Source organism: Micropterus salmoides, unplaced genomic scaffold (genome assembly GCF_014851395.1).
Source record: "Micropterus salmoides isolate LMB-PRFRI ecotype aquatic unplaced genomic scaffold, ASM1485139v1 Ms_hic_scaffold_7, whole genome shotgun sequence".
Classification (NCBI taxonomy): domain Eukaryota; kingdom Metazoa; phylum Chordata; class Actinopteri; order Centrarchiformes; family Centrarchidae; genus Micropterus; species Micropterus salmoides.
Window position 1 is genome coordinate 20,729,206 of NW_024044459.1, and position 25,377 is coordinate 20,754,582.

Below are 25,377 nucleotides of genomic sequence, written 5' to 3' on the forward strand. Positions count from 1 at the left end.
TGTGGATAGATGGCTTTAGTACAGCGAGTCTGTCAAATATGATCCATTTACCCCATGGGTCTAATCCATGCACCCTCGTTTTACACACACATGCACACAGATACACACACTTAAGAGACAGGCACATACAGATACATGCACATAGTACGCATACTTTAGACTTGTGGTTCTGTGACTGGTTGAGGATACTTGTCTCTTTTATTATGGAACACACACACACCACTGCAACCAGTGGTACTCAGCTTTGTATCTATCTATCTATCTATCTATCTATCTATCTATCTATCTATCTATCTATCTATCTATCTATCTATCTATCTATCTATCTATCTATCTATCTATCTATCTATCTATCTATCTATCTATCTATCTATCTATCTATCTATCTATCTATCTATCTATCTATCTATCTATCTATCTATCTATCTATCTATCTATCTATCTATCTATCTATCTATCTATCTATCTATCTATCTATCTATCTATCATTCACTTCCTTCCATAAGTTATGAACAAAAAAACAGGAATCTTGTCCAGATAACAACACAAAAACACACACAGGAACACACATTTATGCACGGAGGACAGATGTTATGATAAATCTCCCCACTCTGGGGTCGGCTAGCGGTCGCTGTGTGTGAGTGTGTTGATGTGTGAGTGTGAGTGGAGTCATACTGTATCTGTCTGGACATTAGTGGGCCAATTGAGAATTAATTGTTCTACTCTACTTCCAGAGGTTTCTTCTAACTTTTTCTCTCAGATTATTTCTTTCTCTTGTTGACTGAGAAGTAAGCTGAGGAATGAGGGAGGGCGAGGATGTGCGAGTGTGTGTGTGTCTGAATGGTGTTAAGGTGTGGTTTAAGTAGGAGGCGGCACCATTTTTTAAGCTGGCAGTAGATATGTGTATGTGCATTTTTTTTGTGTGAGTGTGTAAGGGGTGTGTGTTGTCTGTACAGCCACAGCGCCTGCTCATCACCTCAGGCCCTGCGGGCCTCCGGCTCCTTGGGTGGTCTGGCACACACACAGGATTGTGTGTGTGTGTGTGTGTGTGTGTGTGTGTGCGTGTGTAGTGGTCTGGCAACTACGCAAGATCCAGATTGTACTCTGGGCAGGGCCCCAACCTAACCCCAACCCCCACCCTCTGCTCCAGTGCACCACCTTCAAATACTTAAACACAACACTGTACTGGCTTCTATTACAGACACACACACATACACATGCCTTACTTTTTCTCTGCACACTCAGTGTTTTTGTCTTGAAAGGAACTGAAAACGTGTTGAAAGGCAATTTTTCCTCAACTCCAGGTTATTCAGATTGTGTTATTTTAAGGCATATTTAGGACTTCCCAGTGTGTTAAGTGACATTTTTTGAAGCCGTACAACATCTTCACAATCATTTTGCACGGATGGAGATGCAGGAACATTTATAGAGAAATGCCTTTCATTACATTTAATTCCATTTTTACTGTAGAAAAATGTCTGGATTTTAATCTTATGAATTCACCTTTTTGAGGCCCCACTTGCTTTAGACTTTATCCCACTAATCTTTTCTATACTATGTGTAACCTAGTCTCTCTGCTTCATCACTTATTAACTGTATACAAATGACTACAATTCAACAAACAGCCCAATCCTTTTCTTTGATAAAAGCAAATTTTCACAACATGACATAATCTGTTTCTTGCAGGCTGCAGTGGTGGTGGTGTTTAACTTTGCCATGGTGCTACTCATTTTCCCGGCCATCCTCAGCATGGACCTCTACCGACGAGAAGACAGACGTTTCGACATTTTCTGCTGCTTCTACAGGTGTGCACACACGTAGAGACATACACAAAGAAGTTCTTTCATTTTAGATCAAGGTTATTGCTTTCCTGTTCATTAATTCCTCGTTTTATTTTTTCCTCTGATCTGACAATGAATAACTTTAACAAACACTTATCTCTGAGCTATCTTCACCTTAATCCCCCTCTGTCAAAACCTAATTACTGCTTAAGTTGTCTGTTTCTGTCTGGCTGCTTGGTTGTTTGACTGTCTGTTTATCTGTCACAGTCTTTATTAAACTTTGCCAGTCTGCCTGCCAGCCTAGGCATGTTTGTTGGCACAGCGACCGTACAGATGTGCACACACTATTAAATTCCCTTGTTGGGTCTCTGTTCTATATTTCATGCTCTTGGCAGAGGAAAAGAGAAGATTCACAATAACATAGAGATAAAATATTTTTAACAGATTTTATGCCGTTAATCTTAAAAGTTGACATTTTTCTGCAGACTTTTCTAGAATACCATAACCTCGAAGGTTTCAATTTTAGAAACCAGTGCTTAACAATTTCACAACATCTGTTGATGCATCTGTTAGAAGTTACCCTGTTTAGTCTCTCCATATAGTTCTTTACAGCAGTCCATGGTCTGACATTTTTCCACTGTCTTTATCTCTTCAGCCCATGTGCCAATCGTGTGATCCAGATCGAGCCTCATGCGTATCTGGATGGGGCAGACGGAAGTCGCTATAGCCCTCCCCCATCCTATCGCACCCCTCCTCCCTCATATCACACGCCTCCCCCAAGCTACAGCAGCCCCCCTCCCTCCTACAGCAGCCATAGCTTTGCCCAGCAGACCCAAATCACCATGCAGTCCACAGTGCAGCTAAGGACAGAGTACGACCCCCGGACTCAGGCCTTCTACACCACAGCCGAGCCCAGATCCCAGATCTCTGTGCAGCCCATCAACCCAGCTCCGACTAGAAGCAACCCTAATAATGACTATTACAGCAGCAACCCCAGCGGAAGCAGGAGCACCAGCAGCAATCTCAACAACAACAACAGTGGGAGCCGAAGCAACGGGGGATCTCGAGGTTCTGCCACCTTCTCCCATCATCATCCGGCACCTCCTCCTGCTGCCCCAACTTCAAGTGCTAGCTCAGTTCCTCAGGGTGATGCAGCCTCAGCAACTGGCCAGAGCCCAGAGAACAACAGCTCCACACGGGACCTGTTGTCCCAGTTTGGAGAAGGCTCGCTGGGCCTGCGCTGCCTGGAGCCTCCCTGCTCTCGCTGGACCCTGGCCTCTTTTGCTGAGAGGCACTATGCTCCGTTCCTTCTGCAGCCCACCACCAAGGTGAGTTTAGCTTCTCTGTGTGTTTGTGTGTGTATGTCTGTACAAAGCAGAGTTAGAGAAAGCTTCTGTGTGAAGGAGGTATGAGTGTGTTTGTGCTGAATCACCGTGGTGATTATTTGAATGAGAGGGTTAGTCACTAGTGCAAATAGTAGGAGGAAATCTGGGGTGGAGGTTGTGGTCATGTCCTATCTGAGTCACATACAAGCACACACACACACACACACACACACACACGCACAGTCTGACCTCAGTCTAGTGGGTGGCCTGTCGTCTCAAAGCCTTCCAGAACTGAAATCATCTAGTGGCCGTTGCTTGACATTATTAGAAAATCCTGGTCTTTTCAACACATTGTAAAATGTTTTTCCATATCAACAAATTGTTTCATGCGCTACACTTTTGCCTTTATTCAATACTCTCAATTACTGTATGACTTCAACCTGTGTCTTATTTTTGGCCGTCATGGCAACTTTGTTTCAACAAATGCCAGATAGGGCAAGAAACACAAGTGGTCAGACGATCGTACAGGTTGCTGCAATGTAAACGAGCAGACAGTTCATCGAAACCACTTCATTTTGCAGTTAAAAACAAAAATTGATGCCCTTTAGCAATGGTTGGTAACACTGTAGGTCAGAGTTGATCCAGGAAAGCCGTCCGTAAACTGTATGTTTACAACAGACACTTTGGATAATACTTAATTAATTCTTTCATCTTGCTTTATTTTCTTCCAAATAAGTTTTGCTAACCTTGGAGTTTATTTAAATCCTGTACGATCCTCTGACTGCTTCTTGCCGTGTCAGAAATCTTTTAGCAATGTTACTGTTGTAGTTACTTTCAAGGAAACATGCTATTCATGCTATTTTAAATTTAACTTTTGTGAGTGATTGCTCCTGTGTATCTTTTGGAATATGTATGCTAAAATCCATCTTAGATTACACATTGCATCCATATTGTTGCTCTTCACTCATTCAGAATATGTAACATGGTTTAAGCAGTAATTAGTGCAAGCTGAAGCTGCCCTGCCATCACCCTGTTCAGTGAATTGGTTGATGAAGCTCCACCTTTGTCCTCCTGTTTCCAGGTGGTTGTGATTGTGTTGTTTCTCTGCCTGCTGGGAGTCAGTTTATATGGGACCACCCAGGTGAGGGATGGCCTGGAGTTGACGGACATCGTGCCCAGAGAGACCAGCGAGTATGACTTCATTGGCGCCCAGTTCAAGTTTTTCTCCTTCTACAACATGTATGTGGTGACACAGCGGGCCGATTACGCCCACAAACAGCCTCTACTGCACCAGATCCACCAGAGGTTCCACACTATTCGCTACGTGCTGAAGGAGGACAACGGACAGCTGCCCCGCATGTGGCTTCACTACTTCAGGGACTGGCTGCAAGGTAAAATTTAGCTTGATATGTAAATACTACCCCAACCAGACTCAAACTGGATTGGGTCACACCGAGGAAAAAACACTTTCTGACAATAAAGTCGGTCAGATGTTGCAAAAGAGAGAGAGTGTTAGATCACTTAAATTTGACCTTAATACTGATGTCACTGCTGATTTGGTTGTTAAAACCTCATTTAACATACACTACTCATGATAGTTTAGGCATGGGAATAATTTACTTTCTCATGAAACATCACGAGATCGTAATTTTCTTCTGTGTTTTGACATGAATCTGCAGGAAACAAGATGTTGGGCAGGAGTTCCGAAGTAGGTGGGATCGCAAAATGGACACTGACAGGAGCCTGATTAAAATCACTTGTGTCTTCCATAGGTGGGGCTGATGGAGGAGGACAGTGTGGGAGGCCATATTTTTATACTCGGTTTAATGGTTTAAGGCAACCGTTGGCAATAGAGACAGTTGCAGATTATGTTGGCAATGAAAAGTACAAATACAAATACAACTCATACATACTAGTACTCCTCTTGGTAGTCATCCTTTTTTATTTAAACTGTGTAACTCTAAAACTAATATTTGGCAGACACCACACTTTTAATTTCATTTAATGGAAATTTATTTTGTATGATAGCAGGATTCACTTTGGGATGGGTTGCTGGTTGTATACCCAGCTGGGTATGGGTTCATTTTCAGTGAGGAAGCGCTCTGTGGCGATAAAACGCAATGTGTGAGTCTGTGTGTGAGTCTGTGTGTGAGTCGGCTGGGAAAGAGAGAGAGAGAGAGAGAGAGAGAGAGAACTGTGTCTGATATTGCTCTCTGCGATGGTGGGACAAATTGGAGCCAGACAGGCCAAGGAACGACACCCAAAACATCTCCCACAGACAGACCACAGCATGGTGGGGGTTGGGGGGTGATACACATATGGATTAGAGAGTAGTATAGAAAAGGAGACACATGTTACTGATATACTCCCTAATGATCGCTTTGAATCAAAAGCAGCAGATCTCAGGCTTTTGAAGTCTTGTTTGGTGGTTGACAATGGAACCGAGTTATCATATTAAATCAATCAGGCATATTATAGGGTTAGGGTTAGGCTGCAGTGTTGTGTTATGTTATCTTGTACTGTGCTGGGTTGTTATGTGTTATGTTGTCTTGTGAATTGGGCTTTCATAAGTGTATTTAAGAGGAAGAATGAAGAGAACAGGCCATGTAAGCCTTTCAAACATGCACATCTAACCAATCTGTCTTGTTGTGGTTTTCTTGCAGGTCTCCAGCAGGCGTTTGACAAGGACTGGGAGGCCGGTCGCATCACCCTCAACAGCTACAGGAACGGCTCTGAGGATGGCGTCCTGGCATACAAGCTTTTAGTGCAGACGGGACGCAGGGACAAGCCCATCAACTTCAACCTGGTACGTTCAGGATTGTTAGCTCACGTCAGCCATTCCCACGATAAAAAGTGATTCAAAGATAAAATACGAGGTACGAGGTGTCAGTGTACGTAGACTCTATTTGAGTGAAGACTATGCAGACTGTATTACACTGCAATCTGAGGACACACTTGAAAATACTGACACCTGTGTCAAAGCTGTTTAGTCCTATTGCATGTGCATGTTTATCTGGGTGTTTTGTTATGTGTATATACTGTTTCTCTCTATCCATCTTTTTCTCTTTCTCTCTCTCTCTGTATCTGTCTTCATCTTCTCTCTGTGATGACTTTACCGATCCCAGGAATTTAAAGCTCGCACTAGGGTTGCAGCCTGCCTCTAAAAAAACGATTAACTCTTCATTTAAACCATTTGTCCACTTGGTAGTTCAGTGTATGTGTGTGCGATGCCCTTGCATGCAGAGCAGTGATGGCGAGATGTCTCCCCTTAGCATCCAGTTAGGTTATTATGTATGTTTTTGATGACTATGGCTTGGAAATTTGTACACCGTAGCACGTTGCTGTCCAGTGCTTTGAGTGCAGCACATTTCTTTTTGGGTAGAAAGGCTCCTAGATCGCAACACTGTGCTGGCAGAGCCACTAGAGGTCCATGACATTGTGTTTCCAGAATGTTTTGCCTGCGCAGAGATTGGTGGAGCTGCTGACATTGCACCTCAGCTGAAGTCAAAACAAAGGAAAATAAAAGTGGTTATACAACAGAGATAGTTATCTTCATCATCTGCAAAACTCCAGTTCAGCTGTTGAAGTTAGCTCTGTCTCCATTCAACAATGACACAAGTCAAGCTAGTGAGTAGCTAAGGTCTCAGAACGAGGTCCAGAAAGGAACTCCAAATCAAGTATTTTCTATGTCAACAGAAAGATGGCAACCAGCTGATAATGAGAAAGCACAGGCAGAAGTGAGGGGAAAGATTGTGTTTGTGGAACTGAGGAAACTTGCTCAGCTTCAACAGAGCATTGCACGCTGTTTTTAGTTTAGTGCCACCTCCAAAAAACCACATACATGGATGCATGGCTGCGTTCTTTGGCAAGAAACAGTGAAAACAGAAGATAAGAAACTGGAGAGAGATAAAAACAAAATTCTTGGACGGGATTTCTGTATACCCCAAACACAAAACAAGCCATGTCCTTTTCAACACTGAGATAATTTTCCTCAAAGATAATTAACTTTGATATATAGCTTGGCTGTGTCTTGTATTTATCTATATTTATAATTTGTGTGTGAATCTGTGTTCAAGTCGTGCATGTCTACAGTATGAAAGCTTTTTGCCCCTTAGCTATTTGTTTTTGGCTGTTTGTCTTACCCATTGAGCACCATTGCAGCAGCATACTACTCTTCCCATCCCTCCCACTATCCATCATGAAGCAGAGGCAGGCCTGGTGTGCGGCCCTGTGACATCACTTCCTGTGCTTGTGAGGGAAGTGTATTTGCCGTGAGGCGTGGGGGCCGCCAACAGAGCTGCCTGGGCTTCTCGTGACAGCTTGAAGACATACAGTTGTTGCGTATCCCGCTGTTAAATTCAATCCAGATCCTCTGGAATCCGGCTCTATTTCTTGCCCCCTCTCTCTCTCTCTAACTCTCCTTCAGTAACTCCTGCTCGCACTACCACTATTGCTCTGTCTCTCTCTCTCCATCTCATCCTCCCTCCCTTTCCCTCCCTCCGTGTTCCACTGCTATGTCGACTTTCAATGAGGGGAGCTGAAACACGTGGTTGCTTTGAGGCAGCTCTGTGTGTACATTTGTATGTACTGAGTGTGTGTTTCGTCTGTTGTGCGTGCACTTACAGCAGTAGCTGTTTTTTGTGTCTCAAAATGAGGACCAGATCTTTTCTAACCCAGGCAAATTGCAAAGCTAGATGTTTTATTTTGATATGCCACTCCATGGATCTGTGCAGAGGTGTTCTGCCTTTGATCTGTCCCTGCTAACATTTGTCTCCGTGTTGGGCGACCATTTGTTCCTTATGGCCTTGCCTGGGAGTCATGTGGAAACTTGTGTGTGTGTGTGTGTGTGTGTGTGTGTGTGTGTGTGGTTTGAAAATAAGGCAATAATAAAGATAAAGCTGTGCAGAGTGAATATAGAAGCTGGTGGGTATGGAGGGAAAGAGGAGGTGGAAAGTTTGAAAGTGCTAAGGAAGACCCTGCTAACGCTACTAAGACCTCTTTTCTTCTCAGGGCCGGGTTGGTCTGTGGCGCCGGGCATTCTGGGTACCCGTAGGGGTCAGGAGAAGCAAGTGTGAGCAACATTTGTACAGATGTTGTGTTATTTTTATAGCTCTACTCCATTTGCTGGGTGGCATTTCCTTCAGTGTTAACAACCAGGTTAACTGCACACAGACGCGCTCAGGGACTCCAGCCAATTTTTTTATTGTTACGCTAACTCAAGCAATTTTTCTCCCCCCCATCACAAAAAACCCTATTCCTTTCTTCATCCACCTAACCCCACGAGTCCAGCTTCACCCCCAAAACTCTCCCTGCCTCCGTGAAGGAGGGATTTATGGTTCCTAGAAGGGAGAGTGGCGGAGTGCAGTAATGGTTTTACCTCTCAGGAGGTAGCAATGCTAGGCCACACTCTTCTGTTTCCACATGGGAGAGCGAGACAGACATTTTTGTCTACCTACTGACCACAACCGTCACAGCAAATGACATCGACTGAAACACAGCTTGGAAACAATCGCAACCAGACAGAACCACTGACAGAAACACAGCATGAGTTTGGTCTTATTCTGGGTGGATGTCAGGAGTTTAGATACAGGCTAACAGAGACTTTGTAACATATTTTTTGTAACCAAGCTCTGGTTTCTAAGACTGAGGATGACTACTGCGCAAGGGAATCCAAGCTAACTGATTAATATAGCTGACAAAGTATAAGAGTCTACAGCCATGCTAGCAGCTCTGTAAGGCTGTACTAAACAACAGTTCTTCCAGCTAAATGCTAACGTCAGCATGCTACAATGCTTACATTGACAAGACTAACATGCTAATGTTGAGTAGGAAAAATGTGTACCATGTTCAATATTTTATTTTAGTGTATTAGTATGCTGACATTTGGTAATTAGTATGTATTTATTTATAAACCAAATTATTGGGAAAATTGAAATCTATGTGTTTTTTGTATTGATTGTTGTAAGCCACTGTGTAACACCTATTCTTTTTTATATCTTATTTTATTTTAACTTGTTTATGTTTACATTGTTTGTAAAGTTGTTACCTGTATTGAGTAAGTGCTGTACAAATAAAGCTAATATCTCATACAAATATCAATATATTGTTACATTTCCCACCATTACAATTAAGAGGACCCTGCACGTTCATCTTCAGCAGCTGCTTCTTGACAGAAAAGTGCTGCAGAAATGTATTCAGAGTGGTCAGGACGTTGGGCCTGAGGTTGGCCAGCCAATATCTACTGTATGTAAAGGGAGAAGCTGATTCAACATTTTCCATGTTTTAATGTGGCATGATAATTCTGGGAAGCTATGATGAGAAGTACGGGAATTTTCAGAAAGGCGACCAGTGTTTGACTTGTTGATTTTTCTTTGGTTGGAAAGAGAGAGGGACTAATATTTGACTCTTATTTTGAAAGCTGCTCCGTTCTCTTGCACTCATGCGTGTGTATAAATAAGCATTTCTGTGGTCATCTCACCTGTAGAATGTTTTGGTTAAACATGTCCTATTTCCACCTTTTTATGTCCAATGTGCACTTACCAGCCTCAATATGATTTCCTATGCAGGCACCACATAATTGTTGTACATTAACTTAACTTGTTCCATTTGCTAATAATTCCTTTTTCAAATTAACAAATTTGGCTTAGCCCAATTTATTTGTAAAGGACCTAATTTACCCTCTCTAAAATGCACTTGAATCACAGTGTCTATGTAAATACAACAGGACAGAACTTAATTTTCTAAAGTATGGTACCGTCATTAATTCATCTCTTTTCTGGGTTTTGTAGCTGACTCGACAGAGGCTTGTGGATGCAGATGGCATCATCAACCCCGGGGCTTTCTACATCTACCTAACTGCCTGGGTCAGCAATGATCCTGTGGCGTACGCCGCCTCGCAGGCCAACATTCGCCCACACCCTCCTGAGTGGCTACACGATCGTACCGACTCCATGCCCGAGACACGCCTCAGCAGTAAGTCATCATGCCGTATGTTCACAAAATATGCTAGAATAAAAAACAGGGTGTCTTATAGTGTAATGGAATGGAATTGTGCTTTCATGCAAAGGAAGGATATTTCAATAATAATGTTGTTTGCTCTGACAAATTAGGCTAATTTGAAATGTTGAAGTTCAGACCTTCTACACGGTACAGTTGAACAAATTGCATTTGCTAACTGCTTACTGAAATTTTAAACCAAAGTTTTGTGGGGCTTGTTGGTTTTGGCTGCAACTTTTTTTTAGGTTCCATAAGGCGGCTGCTACATGTGAGCAGTGTTTACCTCTTGTGGTTTGAGTTATTGCTCCTTGTCTGCCCCTTAGCTTTAAGTGAGGTAGTAGACTTTACTGTACCAATGCGGTGTGTGTGCGTTTATGTATGTGTTAGCTCAGATTGCAAGGCTGAGGACCAAGACATGGCTCAATGTGGTTCTTCTAATGGTGCCTGTGGTGAATGCTATAATTCTGGCTACCATGGGGCCCTAGAATTACACACACACACACACACACACACACACACACACACACACATTATTAAAACTCAGTGACCCCAAACACTACACACACCCTGTTCTCATTTCCCTACCACACACACAGACTGTGACTCACATAAAAACGTACAGTCATGTTGTTGTTTGATTCTAGCTTATGATTTGGTACAAGTCAGGAAGTTCTCCATGGGGGAGGAAAATGATTGGATAACAAGGAGAAACTGGGTTTGGGTGGGAAGCCCAATTGAATAACAAGCAGGAAGTCCTTTTTCGGGGGGGAATATGATTGGATAAGCAGCGTGAAGTGCTTGGCGGTGTGGGAGCCCCCCGGAGCAGATCTGTGCTGGCCGAAAGCCAACTGGTGTCCTAATGGAAATTTATAGTTTAGAGATTATAATGGGCCAAACCATGTTAGCAAGTGCTCCTGTCTGACTCTGCAGGCACTGTGGAATATACACACTCACACCAACATCAGACAGTCCAAAAACATGTGTTTTTATATATAAAAAAAAAAAAAGAAGATAGAGAGATGTGGAGTTGTAGAGTAAATCTCTCGATGCAGCAATGTGTTGTTACTTACACAGTGAAAAAAAATCTGAATGAACACACTGTTTTGTGAGCACCAAATATGACTTCATAGCAGAGTGACAGGCAGGTATGCGTGTTTATGCATCTATATTATGCTTTATGTGGCAGTGCTAAGTTTAGGGTGTGGTAATGGCAGTGATTCTGACATTGTAATTACCGTGAATCAACGTTAGCTCTGACACTCTGCTGTGTCTGGAACTGATAGGCCCTCATTAGCCAGGCTGGGCCACAGACTGGCTGGGTTTGAGTCAATGGAGCTCTGTTTCACGCTGCCCCCCCCTCTCCACATACACACACACACACACACACACACTCTCCCACAGATGTAGCTACTCTTGGAACTAGGTTGGATTAGGGAGGGAAAGCCTTGATATTGGTGATTTGGCTGAAGAGTCTAAAATGATTTTTGCAGATACACTAAATGATCAGAACCTAATGCTAGTTAATCAGAATAGACAAATATCATCTGCAGATGTCATCTTTGCCATTGTTGATTTATCTGATTACTTCCTTAATGCTCTTCAGTAATCCGTTTCTTGGAATTGAAATTTCATCATCTTTCAAGGCTGTGTGGCCTCTGCCTCCAAAGCCCCAAGCGCAAAATCATCATCAAGTGCTGGACAGTGTCTAATAAAAATGATGTGATGATTACAGCTAAATAATGACAAGTTCTGTGCTTTTTTTTTTACTTCCAACAAATTTAACTCCCTCTCATTGTCTTTTCATCCAGTCCCGGCTGCTGAGCCCATCGAATACGCACAGTTCCCCTTCTACCTCAACGGGCTCCGGGAGACGCCGCAGTTTGTGGAGGCCATCGAGAGCGTGCGGGCCATCTGCAGCAACTATAGCCGACAAGGCCTACCATCCTACCCCAACGGCTATCCTTTCCTGTTCTGGGAACAGTATGTTAGTCTGCGCCACTGGCTCCTGCTGTCCATCAGTGTCGTGCTTGCCTGCACCTTTCTGGTATGTGCCCTCTTCCTGCTCAACCCATGGACCGCCGGCATCATCGTGAGTATTATATACTGGCCAGAGAAATATATGTGTGTGTGTGTGTGTATTTCTCACTGACCTATGCAGGTGTTCTGTCAGATGATGAAATAATGTACCTGCTCACTCTTTGCTACCTACTTTTGATACGTGTAATATCTTGCTGGATTGATAAGTTAATGGATTATGTTACAAACAGGCCCACTCCTTATCACAGAGAGTCAGAAACCTCCAGCTTTTAGTTATTATAAAAAAATCTATTTCTTTCCTGGTTTTTATGTGCGGCCCAGAAAGCATCGCAGAGAGGAGAGAGTCGGAGAGGAGAAGGGGTTGCTGTGTGTTATTGTAGCCCCAGTCACCACTGTTTATCTTGTGCTGTTTTGTTAGGGCCAGTCTGTTTAGTCTAGTCCAAAACTCCAAGACACCAACGCTGAAATAAATGGGGAGAGGACATAAAGTTTCTCAGGCAACTTGCTCCCACTCTAAACCTACAAAAAGTGTGATTTTATTTCCATCCTCTACTCTCCTGCTCACACAAGAGCAGTTTCCAAGGATACACACAAACATGCATTCACATACACAGGCAAGCGTCCAGACACACACTTTGAGCACACGCTTAGATATGTATATACTAGCACACATGCCATATGAACGTGTAAACATGCAGGTACATAATTCACACAGAAACACATACACAGAGCGCTCTGGTTTTTCTCCCTGGTGGGTTGTATTTTACGACAGGCAGTGGCCTGGCCACCTGAGCCCTTAAATCGAGGAGGAGGGGACCTCATGTTCATCCTTCAGGCTTTACTAGCAAGATCAAAAGACAAGTTATGAAGAGGCGTCAAGTTTAACCATTTGCTCTGTCCAGGACCAGACCACCGCCAGCCCTACAACGTCAAACCCTCACCCTTAAGCCCTTTCAAAGCCTCTTAGCTATTTGCCCTGAAATCCATCTTAACCGCATATACAGAGGCCTGGCTTTAAACCTTGTGTCTTGTGTTTAGATTTATACAGATGTTTGTAATCCACTTTATATTGACTGCTGCTCAGAGACTGATCTTTTGTGATTAGGTTTTGCTTCCTATCCATGTTTTCGATTGACATTTGTTTTATCTGTGGGAAAAATGTGATTTAAAAGATGAATACACAGGGAAATCCTTTTTTGCCTGAGTTGTTTGTCTCAGGGCATCTACAAGTAAATATATAATATATTAAGATCTTAAAAGACAAGTTCAATTCCCTGAAAGTCTGTGAATGTGCACAGGACCAGATGTTCTCCCAATATATCTGTCCACTTGTGATCAGATCACCAAAGATGCACTTGAGTATAAAAACTGTAAACAGTGTCAGGCACACACATATACACCACACACAAATACCCCCTCGTGGACACCCGTGCACATACTCGCTCAGTGTATGCACACACACATGCACGCACACACACACACACACACACAGTTCCGTCCCCTGCCCACCTCAGCCCTCTTCAAACGATTTGGGCCCCATGTAACCTGACACCTGTCAGCTGATAATGGCATTTACTCCAGCTTCTGTCCCGCTCTCCGCTGAAGCCTCCACACACACACACCAACACGCACATATCTATAAGATCGAGATACTCACACATATCATTTTAATGTATTATTGCCCCTATCTGTCTTGTGTACATTCAAAGTGTTGTGAACTGTAAATCCACACAGCACATGCAGTGACTAATAGTTTGTTTATTATAGAGCAATAAAGTAGAATAGTATTTCCATTTATGGTCATTTGATCCACTACGCTTACGTATGTTTTTCAGCTCTAGGTTTGATTGGCATTTTCTTGCCACTATGAAATAGAAGGTACAATGATTATTTTTTGGACAAAAACAGAAGAGAAAAATAACTTTGTGACATTAAAACCTCCAGAAACTACTTGAAAACCATTTATTTTCTCTAAAACGAAGACAGAGATGATGAGGAAAATTTAATTAATGTAAAGACTGGATGATACAGATCAACATCTTGTAAGACATATAGGTATTAGTCTTGTATTTTCCTCTATGTGGCCTCATTCAGCTATTTTCCATTCTAACAGCAGCTCCTCCTTTCCCTTCAGGTCTTGGTGCTTTCTCTCATGACTGTGGAGCTGTTTGGCTTCATGGGGCTGATGGGAATCAAGCTGAGTGCTGTCCCTGTGGTCATTCTCATTGCCTCTGTGGGCATCGGAGTGGAGTTCACCGTCCATGTGGCCCTGGTAGGCATACACATACTGAAACAAATGACAATAATCAGGGTCAAGTGTTTGGCTTACATGTCTTACTTTCTGATCTTAAATGCTTCAATTGTTTCAGCTCCCAGGAATCGTGAAATGTTTATTATCATAATGATGTTGAAAAATGTAATTATTTTTTCTTGAAAAGTTTTGAAATCTGTGATCCCATCAAGAGCAAGACATAAATTATGTTTTTGTGTGTGTGTGTGTGTGTGTTGTAGGCGTTCCTGACAGCCATAGGGGATCGTCACAAGCGGGCAGTGCTGGCATTGGAGCACATGTTTGCTCCGGTGCTTGATGGGGCCTTTTCCACCTTATTAGGCGTACTCATGCTCGCTGGTTCTGAGTTCGACTTTATCGTCAGGTTAGTACAAAAAAACCCAAACCTTATGAGGAAAAAGCCGAATATATAAGCACACTGGACTGCATGTACAAAGGTTATCGTATGGTGTCTGTGTGGCGGTCTGTGAGACCGTTGAGACCATGCCTCAACCTGTATGTCACACAGGAATCTACCTGAGACACCAATCATGCATGAAGGCTCTTCGCTTTCTTCCTACGTTCCCTCCCTCAATCTCTTTCTCGTCTTCCACCCACATCTCCCCTTCCTATTCCCCCTCTGTAAACCTCATCCCTTTTCCAGCTACCAGTGACATACCTGAGTTTTTTTCAATTTTTAGGCGCTTGGTCTCCAAGAAACTTCATAAATAAGGCCTTTATCTTTCTCCGCTCTCCTCTCCCCTTGTGTCTTTCCTTTCATCCTCCTCTTTGCCCCCTTTGCGTCTATGATGCCTGACATTTTAGAGGAAACCAGGGGGAATGATGGCGAGTTGAAGGTCAGGAGAAAAAGGAGGAGGAGGTGGAGGGCTAGGAGAGAGTCGATGGAGAAGCAGAGGGAAACAAAGTGAAAGAGAGTGAGGGGGAGAGAGAGGGAGAGCAGGAAAGTCCTCTGGCTTTTGCAGTCTCCTTCAGCTAGTTTACTGCCCTCACTAGACATTTATAAGCATGGGAAGGAGTAACGGGGTGGGGGGCAAGAAGGTAGTTGTGGAAAGACAGGAGAAGTGGAAATTAAAACCGACACACAGTGGGGGCTCTGCGTCGGTGGCTCTTTTTGTGTGTGTGCGCTCTTGTAAGTGTCAGACAGAAAGTTAGCAACCAGCCACCATACAAGGGAGGACAGCTTATGATTCTGTACATTCTTGAGTATTATGAGAAGTTTCCAGTGAGCTCAGTGAATAATTTAAAGTAGCTGAGGTAGCTGTATAATTTGGTTGACCTGCTCCTTTAAGAAAAGGGCGCACTGAAGTCCATGTGATCTACAAGGACACAAACCAATGTTCACAGGCCTGTGCTAATGCATGCGCACCCACACAATCACACAGTCCCCCTCGTGAACACACAGACACACCACCCTGCTTCCTGACCTTGTAATCATGGGGGTCAATGATGGCATGCCTTGTAGTGAGTGCACACAGATACACACTCAGAGAGATGCATGTAAACAAACGCACATACACACAATCACAGAGAGGCATATAGACCTTCTCTCCTCACCTCCAGTGGTGTACTCTGGTTTCTGGCTCAGACCCGGGCCTCCATTTAAAGGTTCTGCTGTTGTCTGAGCAAACAAAGCAGCGGCCCAAGACGGTGCAATAACAACAGGCCCAGCTTGTATTTTTCTGCTTGCGCCGAAAGAAATGTTTCCCTGACTTTCCCCATCAGCCCTGTGAATGTTTTCACTCTAAACAGCCCGGTGGGGCACTGAGCCTGGTATGTGGGCTGCACGCGTGCATTTGTGTGCATATATGTCCAAAGGTGACGTGGCATTTACCCCTCCTGGTTTGTGTGGAAATGCTAACCGTAGTGATGACACAGTTATTTCAGTTCCACTTAAAAAAACATTTCTGATAATATAATAAAAGCAGATGAAAGATGGGTGGGTGGACAGCAGGGTTTCAATTCTGCATAGTGTAAATATGATGATGCTTGCAATGCCCATTTACTACCAACAGGGTTGGGAGTAACGCGTTACAAAAGTAACGCAATTACAGAAATGTATTGCTTTTTGCTGTAATGCAGTTACATGATTAGGGAGGCTGCTGTCAGTGCATCCTGACCAATCCTGTCAGTGTCGGGAGATTTAAATAATCATTGAAGTTATGCTGCTGTACCGTGTACCCTGTACAGTAATATTATAATATAACTAATTGCTCACAAATGACAGTAACTAGTAAGCCATAATGTATTACATTTTAAAAGTAACTTGCCCAACACTGACTACCAAGGGCTCCAAGTTTAAAATTTAATTTGGCATGTTCTCAAACATTGTTTAATATGGACCTCCCTGCTATTTGAGTCTGTATCCAGTGTACCGCCAGCTTAACACTACACATTCAGAGCATGCAGTCCTGTCCTCAGGTCACACCAGTGTACCTGCAACAACAATCATTTTAAAATTACTTTCATCCTTGCGGGTTGCACCAGATCTGTCTGCAGGCTAGATATGACTGTGCTCTGATTTTTTTGACTCTTCTCAGCATCTGTTACCCCCAGAGAGTAAACTGAAGTGAGAAAAAGAGAGTGATTTAGGTGAGGCCTGTGGTATGAAACTGCTTGTGAAAATGGCAGACAGCCTACAGTATGAGTAGGCTCATTAAAAACACTTATCAATTTCATATAATGATGCATTTGGGGTCATTGTTTTCTGTAAACAGAATTTATTGTGTTTTGGAATATATCTCTCATGGTCTACTAGCACTGAGCAGTATAAGTGTGTGTCCAAACCAGCCCTTCCAAATTGTCAAAAGGGCATTTTGCATATTTAGTAAGTTTCCATCCTGTTTAACAGTCAGACACAGATGAACCAGTATTGTGAAGGTGAGGCCACCCATGGGGTGGACAAGAACCAGCTCTCCACACTTGTGGTTCCTCTGTACAATGCCTGCCTTCCTGCTGCACACACACACATACTGATATAAACACACACACCCTCACACCCCCACACACATAAACTGCATAGTCAAGGGTCCGTGGTTCATCAGTGTGTCCCTAAGACCTTTCACTTGAGAACCAAGTGAGGAGGAAAGCCTTCCCTAATGAAGGGAGCTGGATTGGCAAGAGAGAGGGAATTAGAGTGGAGATTGGGGGGTCTTACCTGATACATTGGAGATTTAATTAGACGGAGGGGATTGTGGAATGGCCGGGAATTTCACAGGGGCTTAGCTGGAAAGAAGGGAGAGAGAAGCGAGGCAGAGAAGAGAGAGAGAAAGAGAGAGAGAGAGACCAGGGAGGGGTGGCGCTCTGAGGGTCCCCTTCTCTTCTTCCTAGACCAAATTGTTTAAATTCTATACCCTTCACTTATTTGTTTGCTTCTCCCTCTCTCTTTTCTAGAGTCAGAGAGGAGAGAGAGGCCCCTGTCCTCTTGTGCCCCCCCAACGTTCCCCCCCACTCGCCTCTCCTCTCCTCTCCTCTCCCCTTTTTACCTCCCTTACTCCTTCCCCCCTCCCTTCACATTCCTCACTGCTTTGTTTTCTCCATGTTTGCTTATACACCACACATCCAAGAGAGAGTACCCTCGCCCCCAATAACACCCCCCTCCCCCCTCCCACCAACCCCACCCCCTTTCTTTTTCTTCTTTCCTCCCGTGCCTTTGAATTAACCAGCTCTGGCTAATTATGCTTCCCCTTTCTTTTCTCTCTGTGGCTTCTTTAAGACTAACCCTCTTTGGCAGGGCTAAGAAACACACAAGGTACATTTCTGTTTTGCTCCTCAAAACCACAGTGCATGCCTGCCTGTCTGTGGGGGGTTTGTATATGTGTGTGTATTTGGGGAGTGGCCGGGTGTTTTTGTGGGAGTATTATTTCGGGCATGTGTGATGGTTGATCTTGCACATGTCTCCCCACGTCTAAACCTCTGTGGTTTGCACAGGTATTTTCTTTGCCTGCTCTGTTTCTCTGCTGCCATGTCTGCGTTTGTCTGAGCAACTCTGTCTTTTTTTTTTTGTTCCAGCCATGAACCTTCCCCGTTTTGAGCTGGTCTTGTTCGCGATATCTGGCATTTTTAGTAAATGTTTGTTGAATCACAGAGGAAGTGAGAGGAAAAACCGAGGTTTTGCACGCCTAGTGTTTTATCCTTACATGTTGCGTTTAGTTAAATTTTTCCTGAGATTAAAGATTATTCCCTGTTTTCAACTGTTTTTTTGTTTCTGTGTGTTGCAGGTATTTCTTTGCAGTGTTGGCCATCCTAACCGTTCTTGGAGTACTGAATGGATTGGTGCTTCTTCCAGTATTACTGTCATACTTTGGGCCCTATCCAGAGGTAAGATCCCAAAAGATACAACTGTAAGAATGTGGAATCTACGTTGACTACAAAACATTTTTTTTCATTCAAGAATGTTTTTTTTTAGCGAGTGATACAAGGATGAGTCACTCACTGCTGCTTTCTCACATTCTCTCTGTTCACCTCTCAGGTGTCTCCAGTCGATGGTCGTAGCCGGTTACCCACCCCGTCCCCTGAGGCCCCTCCTCACGTGGTCCACTACTCAGTCCGTCCTCACCACACCACCGCAGCCACCACCACCTCCGGTGCAGCTTCAGACTCGTCTGACTCGGAGTACAGCTCTAACACCACAGTATCCGGTATCAGCCAGGAGCTGCAGAATTACAACCTGCCATCGCACAGAAGACAAACTCGAGCAGAGGAGCAGCAGTACCACGTCCAGACCAGCAGGGGCAGAGCAGCCAGGACAGGGGAGGAAAGGAGAGCAGGGTCAGGGCATAGGCGTTCAGCCAGACAGCCTGACCCTCTGTCCTACACCATGTCTTCGGTAAGAGACTATCCCAATTATGTTGTATGGATGATTTTCTAATTGCAGCCTGCTGATTTTCTTGTTTCTCACATTATAAAACTTAATATCTTTTTGTCTTGCTCGACAGTCTGTCCCCTCTCAGGGTTGTGATTCTGGGCCCCAGCCTGGGGCTACTCAGCGTAACAGCAGCAGGGACCCCAAGAGCCAGCTGCACTGGCAAGCCCCGCCCCCAGCCCGCCCGCGCATGGACGCTTTTGAAACTGCTACTGAGGCTGGGGGCCATTATGGCTCACACGGCCATAGAGAACACTCAGCAGGCCACAGAGGCCGCTCTTCTCACAACTCACAGCCTAATCACCACCTCCCGCATCACCACCCCAACCCCTCAGCATATTGCCAACCCATCACTACGGTAACAGCGTCAGCATCCGTCACTGTCGCTGTCCATCCAGCCCCCTTGTCCAACCCGAGCCCCCCTGCTTCCTCTTACCCAGGATATACTGCAACAGATAGTTACAGCCAGTCAGGGCCGGAGGAGCCAGAGCCTGCCTTCCAGGACCCACACGTGCCACTGGACACCCAGATAGGGACCAGAGGAGTCAAGGTGGAAGCCATGGAGCTCCAAGATTTGGAGGCTGAGGCAGCTGACAGCAGCAGTGGCAGACGGGCAAGCTGAGGTGAGCTTTCAACTACTTCAGAAGATCCATAAGTAGTAGAACTTTCCTTTTGGAAAAGTCTGTATCAGTACTGACATTAAAATCTCCTTTTTGTTTCCAGTTGTGGAGGACGGAAATAAAACGGCCAAAGATGGACTCCTCTGTATTACTAAGCAGCTGACCCGGCCTGGCAGAGCACAACCCAGCTTAGCCTGCCCCTGGCCCTTAGCAGCGAGAAACTTGCCAGTGTTGCCGTCAAGGTGCTCATTCTTACTGTAAACCAGTCAACTATTGTCTTAGATATTTCTATCTATATTTAAAAGATGTATAAATATGTAAATATGAACACAAAGTAGCTATAATTTTAGGACCTGTACAACTCCTCATGTTAACAGACTGGGGCTGCCATTTTATATTTTTGTGTGTGTGTGTGTGTGTGTGTGTGTGTGTGTGTGAGTGTGTATGAGAGCGAGAGATAGATCTCTGATTACTGTTCACTCATCTGTGGATCTGTGCCATTAGGAAGCTTCATCTAGACAAAAATACCTGTCAGCATTCACTGTTGCTGCTCAAACTATTGTTTTTAAATAATATACATTTATAACTCTATGCAAATGTCTCTTTAAACAAAAGAAGTGATCTGTCTATGTATATGTGTGTGTGTGTGTGTGTGTGTGTATAGTAGTTTAGTGTAGGGCTGTATGATGTGAAACAGCCCCATTATTTTCTGGGTTATACATCAGATGCATCCTCAGAACAGACAAATATTTACACTCATTTAAAACATGAGGGAAATTGTTAGAATCATCAAAAAGGGCTATGGTGTGTATATATTATATGTGTGTGTGTGTGTGTGTGTGTGTGTGTGTGTGTGTGTGTTCTATTATTAAATAAATGTACGCATGTTAAACTATTAATTTTATCACAAACCTGTGGTAGTTATGAAACAATTACTGTTTAACTCGACACGCTATGCGTGCTATTTAAGACGAGCAGATATGAAGAAATTTTAAAAATTGTTGTTTTATTTTGTTGTTTTATTTTTTGCCTCTGCTTTGGAACCTGTTTCTTCTCCCATCTTTGTATCACTGTCTGTTAGGCTGCTCTCTGGTCGTATTTTACTGTAAGAGGTTATGTATTGTTTAACCCTAGCAGGCTCAAAACAGGTTCTGTCTTGTATACTGACATATGAGCAGTAAACCCACCTCAGAAACTCTGCCATTACAGGGACATTCTCATTACTGATTTTGGTACAGGGTCAACACGGGGCACCAACTGCCCCCTAAGTGGCTGTGCCTAGCGGATAAGCTAAAGCTTTATACAACTGTATACTGTACAACCTGATTCAACATGGCACTTGAATGCATTTAAACTTAATTCACAGGAATATTCCGCCTCAAATAGCTCTTTATTTCTGTCCAACCAATAAGCTAGCCCACGCAGCCTGCTAAGGGCTAAGCCCTATATGGCCTGACAATGTGCTCTGTCTGTTTCAATGTATACGTGTGTATAAACATTTATGTGTGTGGTAGTCCGTAATCTTTCTCTGTCTCAGCCCCCCCCCCCCTTTAGCAACAGTAAAGACAACTGGCCTGAATTCGGCCTCATCCGTCACCACTAACCTCAGCTAATAAAAATCCACAACATAATGCCATGACACTAACAAATTTCTCTCAACTGCCAAATGGCACAGCCCAGAGCCTCAGGGGTCAGAGTTTACAGTGCCACCACCTCATTCTACCAGCAATGGACAGTTTATATCTGCTTGTGTGTCGATGTCCGCATGCATACCTGTAACAACCCCAACTCCCTCTCAGTGTCCCTGGCCCCTTTGACCCCGTTACTCACCTCCACACCTCAGTTTGCCTCCACTTTTACACTCTTACTTCCTGTTGAACACACTCAGAAGTCTTTCTTCCTTCTGTCTGCCGTGCTATGTCAGCTGCTTGCATGAAATAGGTTGTTCTGTTTGTTTTTGTTTTTCATTTTGTTTTCTCCCAATGTCACATTGGCAGTAGTGGAGAGAATCATAGTTGGCAACTATTTTATTCATTTTTAAATGTTTTTTTTTTTTTTGTTTTCAACGTTCAATTGCGATATTTATATTTTTGTAATATAAAATATGTTGTTATTTTCTTTCATTATTGTGTTGTGATGCCAGTGGATAACAAATGCAGGGATTTTTATGTCTATTGAAAAAAAACACTATTACAGTTTAATGTTTTTACATTAATGGAGTTTGATCTGTATAAAGTGCTTACTAATGTTAAATAGGAAAAAAAGAGTATATAACATTTTACACTACAGGTCTCATAATAGCTCTTAGAGGATTTTAAAAGGAAAAAAAAATCAGTGGTTCTTCCAGACTGCCATTTTGGTCTCGGCTGGCGTGGATGTATGCTGTTTTCAGTTACAAAGATAAATGTATGCCATATAATTTATTTATATGAAAATTTATTTTTGTAGTGTACATAGTAGTTGTCAAGGTATTTGACAGAAGTATATTTTTAAAGAGTTTATATGTAATGATATACCATAACAGAAAAAAACCTTAAGGTGCACACTTTCACTGCTAACTGTCTTGTGAGACAACATCAACACCTCCCCTTCAGTATTATGTTCCGATCCTTGGAGAGAGACAGCTGTTTCTATGGGTTTGTCAAAGGCTAGCCATGAAAGTAGAAAATTGTACTAGCTCTCTAAATATTAATGTTCAAACACTGATAGAATTCTAACAAATAAAAATATTATAACTTATTTGTCTCTTTGTTCATAATTTTAATAAATTGAAAATTTAAAAAAAATTGCTTCTGTCTGTGAGTTGATTGTGTTTTGTGCTTAAAGGAATAGTTATTATTTGCTTTCTTGTAGAGAGTTAGATGAAAAGTCTTTAAGCTTAGCTTAGCACAAAGAAATCGGAAATACTGAGCCTGGCTCTGTTTTTAAAGTAAAAAAAAAAAATCACTCTACCAGTACCACCATTTTTAATTTGTGTGATAACGTTGTGTATAAACGACACATTGCACTTTAAAATTCCAGATACTACTTCATACACACCCTCTCTAACTCTCTTTAATGAAGGAAATGGGCTTTGTGCTGATTTAGTGACAGCAAGGCACTACAGTACAAACACAACCTCCACGCAAGTCAGAATATTTCTAGTATTCCCTATGAAACATAGCTACAGGTAAGCATGACCTCCCTATCTCTCTCTTCTCCCAGTTCTCTTCCCACCCGCCCTCCATTGTGTCCTGTAGTGTAAAACTCTGACATCTGGTCTGGAGCCCTGCAGCCCTCCCCAACAGCCCACCCAGCACCGCCCCTGCACCCCCCACCTCCACTCCCTGTTCCTTATGATTTTGATTGACAGCTTTATAGACTGCAAGGAAATTGGTTGTAGTTTCAATACAGCTGGCCTGTTTGGAGTAATGAAAAAGGGCATGTGGCCTTGAGCTTGCTGCACTGATGGTGAGAGAGGGAGAGTGCCTTGTCTACTGCATGGGTGGTAGCTACTTATTCTCATCCCTCATTGTCATGTGAGAGAAAGTTTTAAACTCACCACCCTGCGGGAAACGTCCAACTTGAGCACTTTGATCAAAAATCAGTTTAACAATTATGGATTGCAACAAATGGTATTTCTGCAATGTAGATGAAGACTATGGTTTGCAAATATCCAGCTGTGTCAATCCTGTTGTTCCTAACTACAAATAGAGGATCAATTTTCTCAAGCCACATTCTCAACCTGAACCTCTAGGAGGATGAGGAACTCACTGACCCTGGATCAGCGGTTAGAGGCAAACAGTAGGCATGTCATTATCTTTTAAAGCCAATAAAGGCACACTGCTCTGCTGTGTGCTGTCCAGCCAGTGTAAAGAGGAAGACTGACATGATAAATGACAGGGTGTGTTTGGAAATCTGGGTGGCAGGGTGTTGTTTTGAACTTTTCTAACTGGACTTGACATTTTCAGTCTGTTGCTCGATCACAGAAGGTAAAGACCAATCGTATAGTGGCTGGGAAAAAATAAAATAAAATTTAGGATGAACAATTTTTGCTGAAAGGTGAAATATCTGTGATCACCTATGGTTGTTTGTGGGTGACATGGTTCATTGAGTTGTTATGTTGTTAAGGTCTCTTTCACCAGCACTCCCCTCTTTTGCTGGAGGACCCCAGGTCAACAGACCAACACACACACCCCTCCTCTGGCCCTGCCTTACCCTTTAGCCCCCCTCACCTCTAGCCTTCCCCACAAACACATAAATGCACACACACTCTGGAACTGCACATATTGTGAAGAGAGCTTCATTGAACATAACAAGCTCCAGGTTGTTAATGAATGAGTGTTTCCTGTACCTGTCCTCCAACAGAAAGGGGGTAGAAAGAGGGAGAGAAAGATGGAGGGAGAACAAAAAAGGACGAGAGAGGAGGCAATTAAGAAGTTCCTTCACTCCTGGACTAATGGAGTGTTCCGCCGTGGCTTTCTGCCCAGACTGTGTGACAATGGAGCGGATACATACTACACAGCAACGTTTTTTTCCTTCTTCATTCATTCATTTCTTTTTGTATTTTTCTTGCTTTCTTATCTCAAACCTACATGGGAATTATACAAAAAGGAATGACTGATTCATCAGTTCCAGTCCTTCTTTTCTGTCCATCTGTCCCTCCCTCTCCCTCTTTCCATTACTCCCTTGTTCCCTGAAAGGCTTGTCCATCATCACCTGCCGGCTGAGCTAAACCTTCCGAGTGTATACTCTCCTCTACATGAATGATTGCTCTGTTGACATGACTGCATGGGACACACGCAAACACACACACACACACACACACACACACACACTCCTGTCTGACCCAGGGCTAGATTTACACATTCTTTATAAAAACGGAGTTTAAGAATAAATCTGCAGGAAGCATCACATGGTGTGCTGATACGACTCCAGATCCAGGCGTATGGGGGGTTTATCTTTAAGGCCTCACAGACACCTTGAAAACCATTCAACTTTCGACTTGTGTTTGCTTCTCCGTGTCTGTGTCCGACATTATGCATAAAAACAAGCACTGTTTGCCAGATTTATGTCAAAGTCGCTGGAGGTTTCCAAATGTCAGACTTCAGTGACAGCAAATGAATGCAGGATGAATAACTGTAGATCTCATATTGTAAATAATATTAGCCTGTAATGACTTTACATTTGAGGGCTAAACATACGATGACAACAAATCATCACTGTAGTAGTAATTGCATCATTAGACTTACAGTCAAGCCCGACATTATTCATACCCCTGGCAAATTCTGACTTAAAGTTACTGTTATTCAACCAGCAAGTTGTTTTTTGATTAGAAATGACACAGGCGTCTCCCAGAAGATAATAAGACGATGTACAAGAGGCATCATTGTGGAAAAAATTATTGAACAAAAAGTGGCATCTCCAAAATTATTCATACCCGTCTCAATAATCAATCGAAAAGCCTTTATTGGCAATTACAGCAATC

At 43.2% G+C, this 25,377-nt stretch overlaps 1 protein-coding gene across 2 annotated transcripts in view; it reads left to right on the plus strand.

Moving 5' to 3' along the window:
• ptch1 (patched 1) overlaps positions 1-22,687 on the plus strand; it is a 52,281-nt gene extending 29,594 nt beyond the window's left edge. For both annotated transcript variants that reach the window (XM_038703977.1, XM_038703975.1), the window contains exons 13-24: positions 1,687-1,805; positions 2,437-3,109; positions 4,188-4,497; positions 5,770-5,912; positions 9,895-10,078; positions 11,911-12,191; positions 14,274-14,411; positions 14,651-14,793; positions 18,647-18,746; positions 18,898-19,254; positions 19,364-19,913; positions 20,014-22,687. In XM_038703977.1, coding sequence (XP_038559905.1) covers positions 1,687-1,805; positions 2,437-3,109; positions 4,188-4,497; positions 5,770-5,912; positions 9,895-10,078; positions 11,911-12,191; positions 14,274-14,411; positions 14,651-14,793; positions 18,647-18,746; positions 18,898-19,254; positions 19,364-19,912 — 2,997 coding nt within the window. In that variant the 3' untranslated portion in view covers position 19,913; positions 20,014-22,687. The remainder of the gene's footprint in view (positions 1-1,686; positions 1,806-2,436; positions 3,110-4,187; positions 4,498-5,769; positions 5,913-9,894; positions 10,079-11,910; positions 12,192-14,273; positions 14,412-14,650; positions 14,794-18,646; positions 18,747-18,897; positions 19,255-19,363; positions 19,914-20,013) is intronic.
• Positions 22,688-25,377: the final 2,690 nt, after the last annotated feature.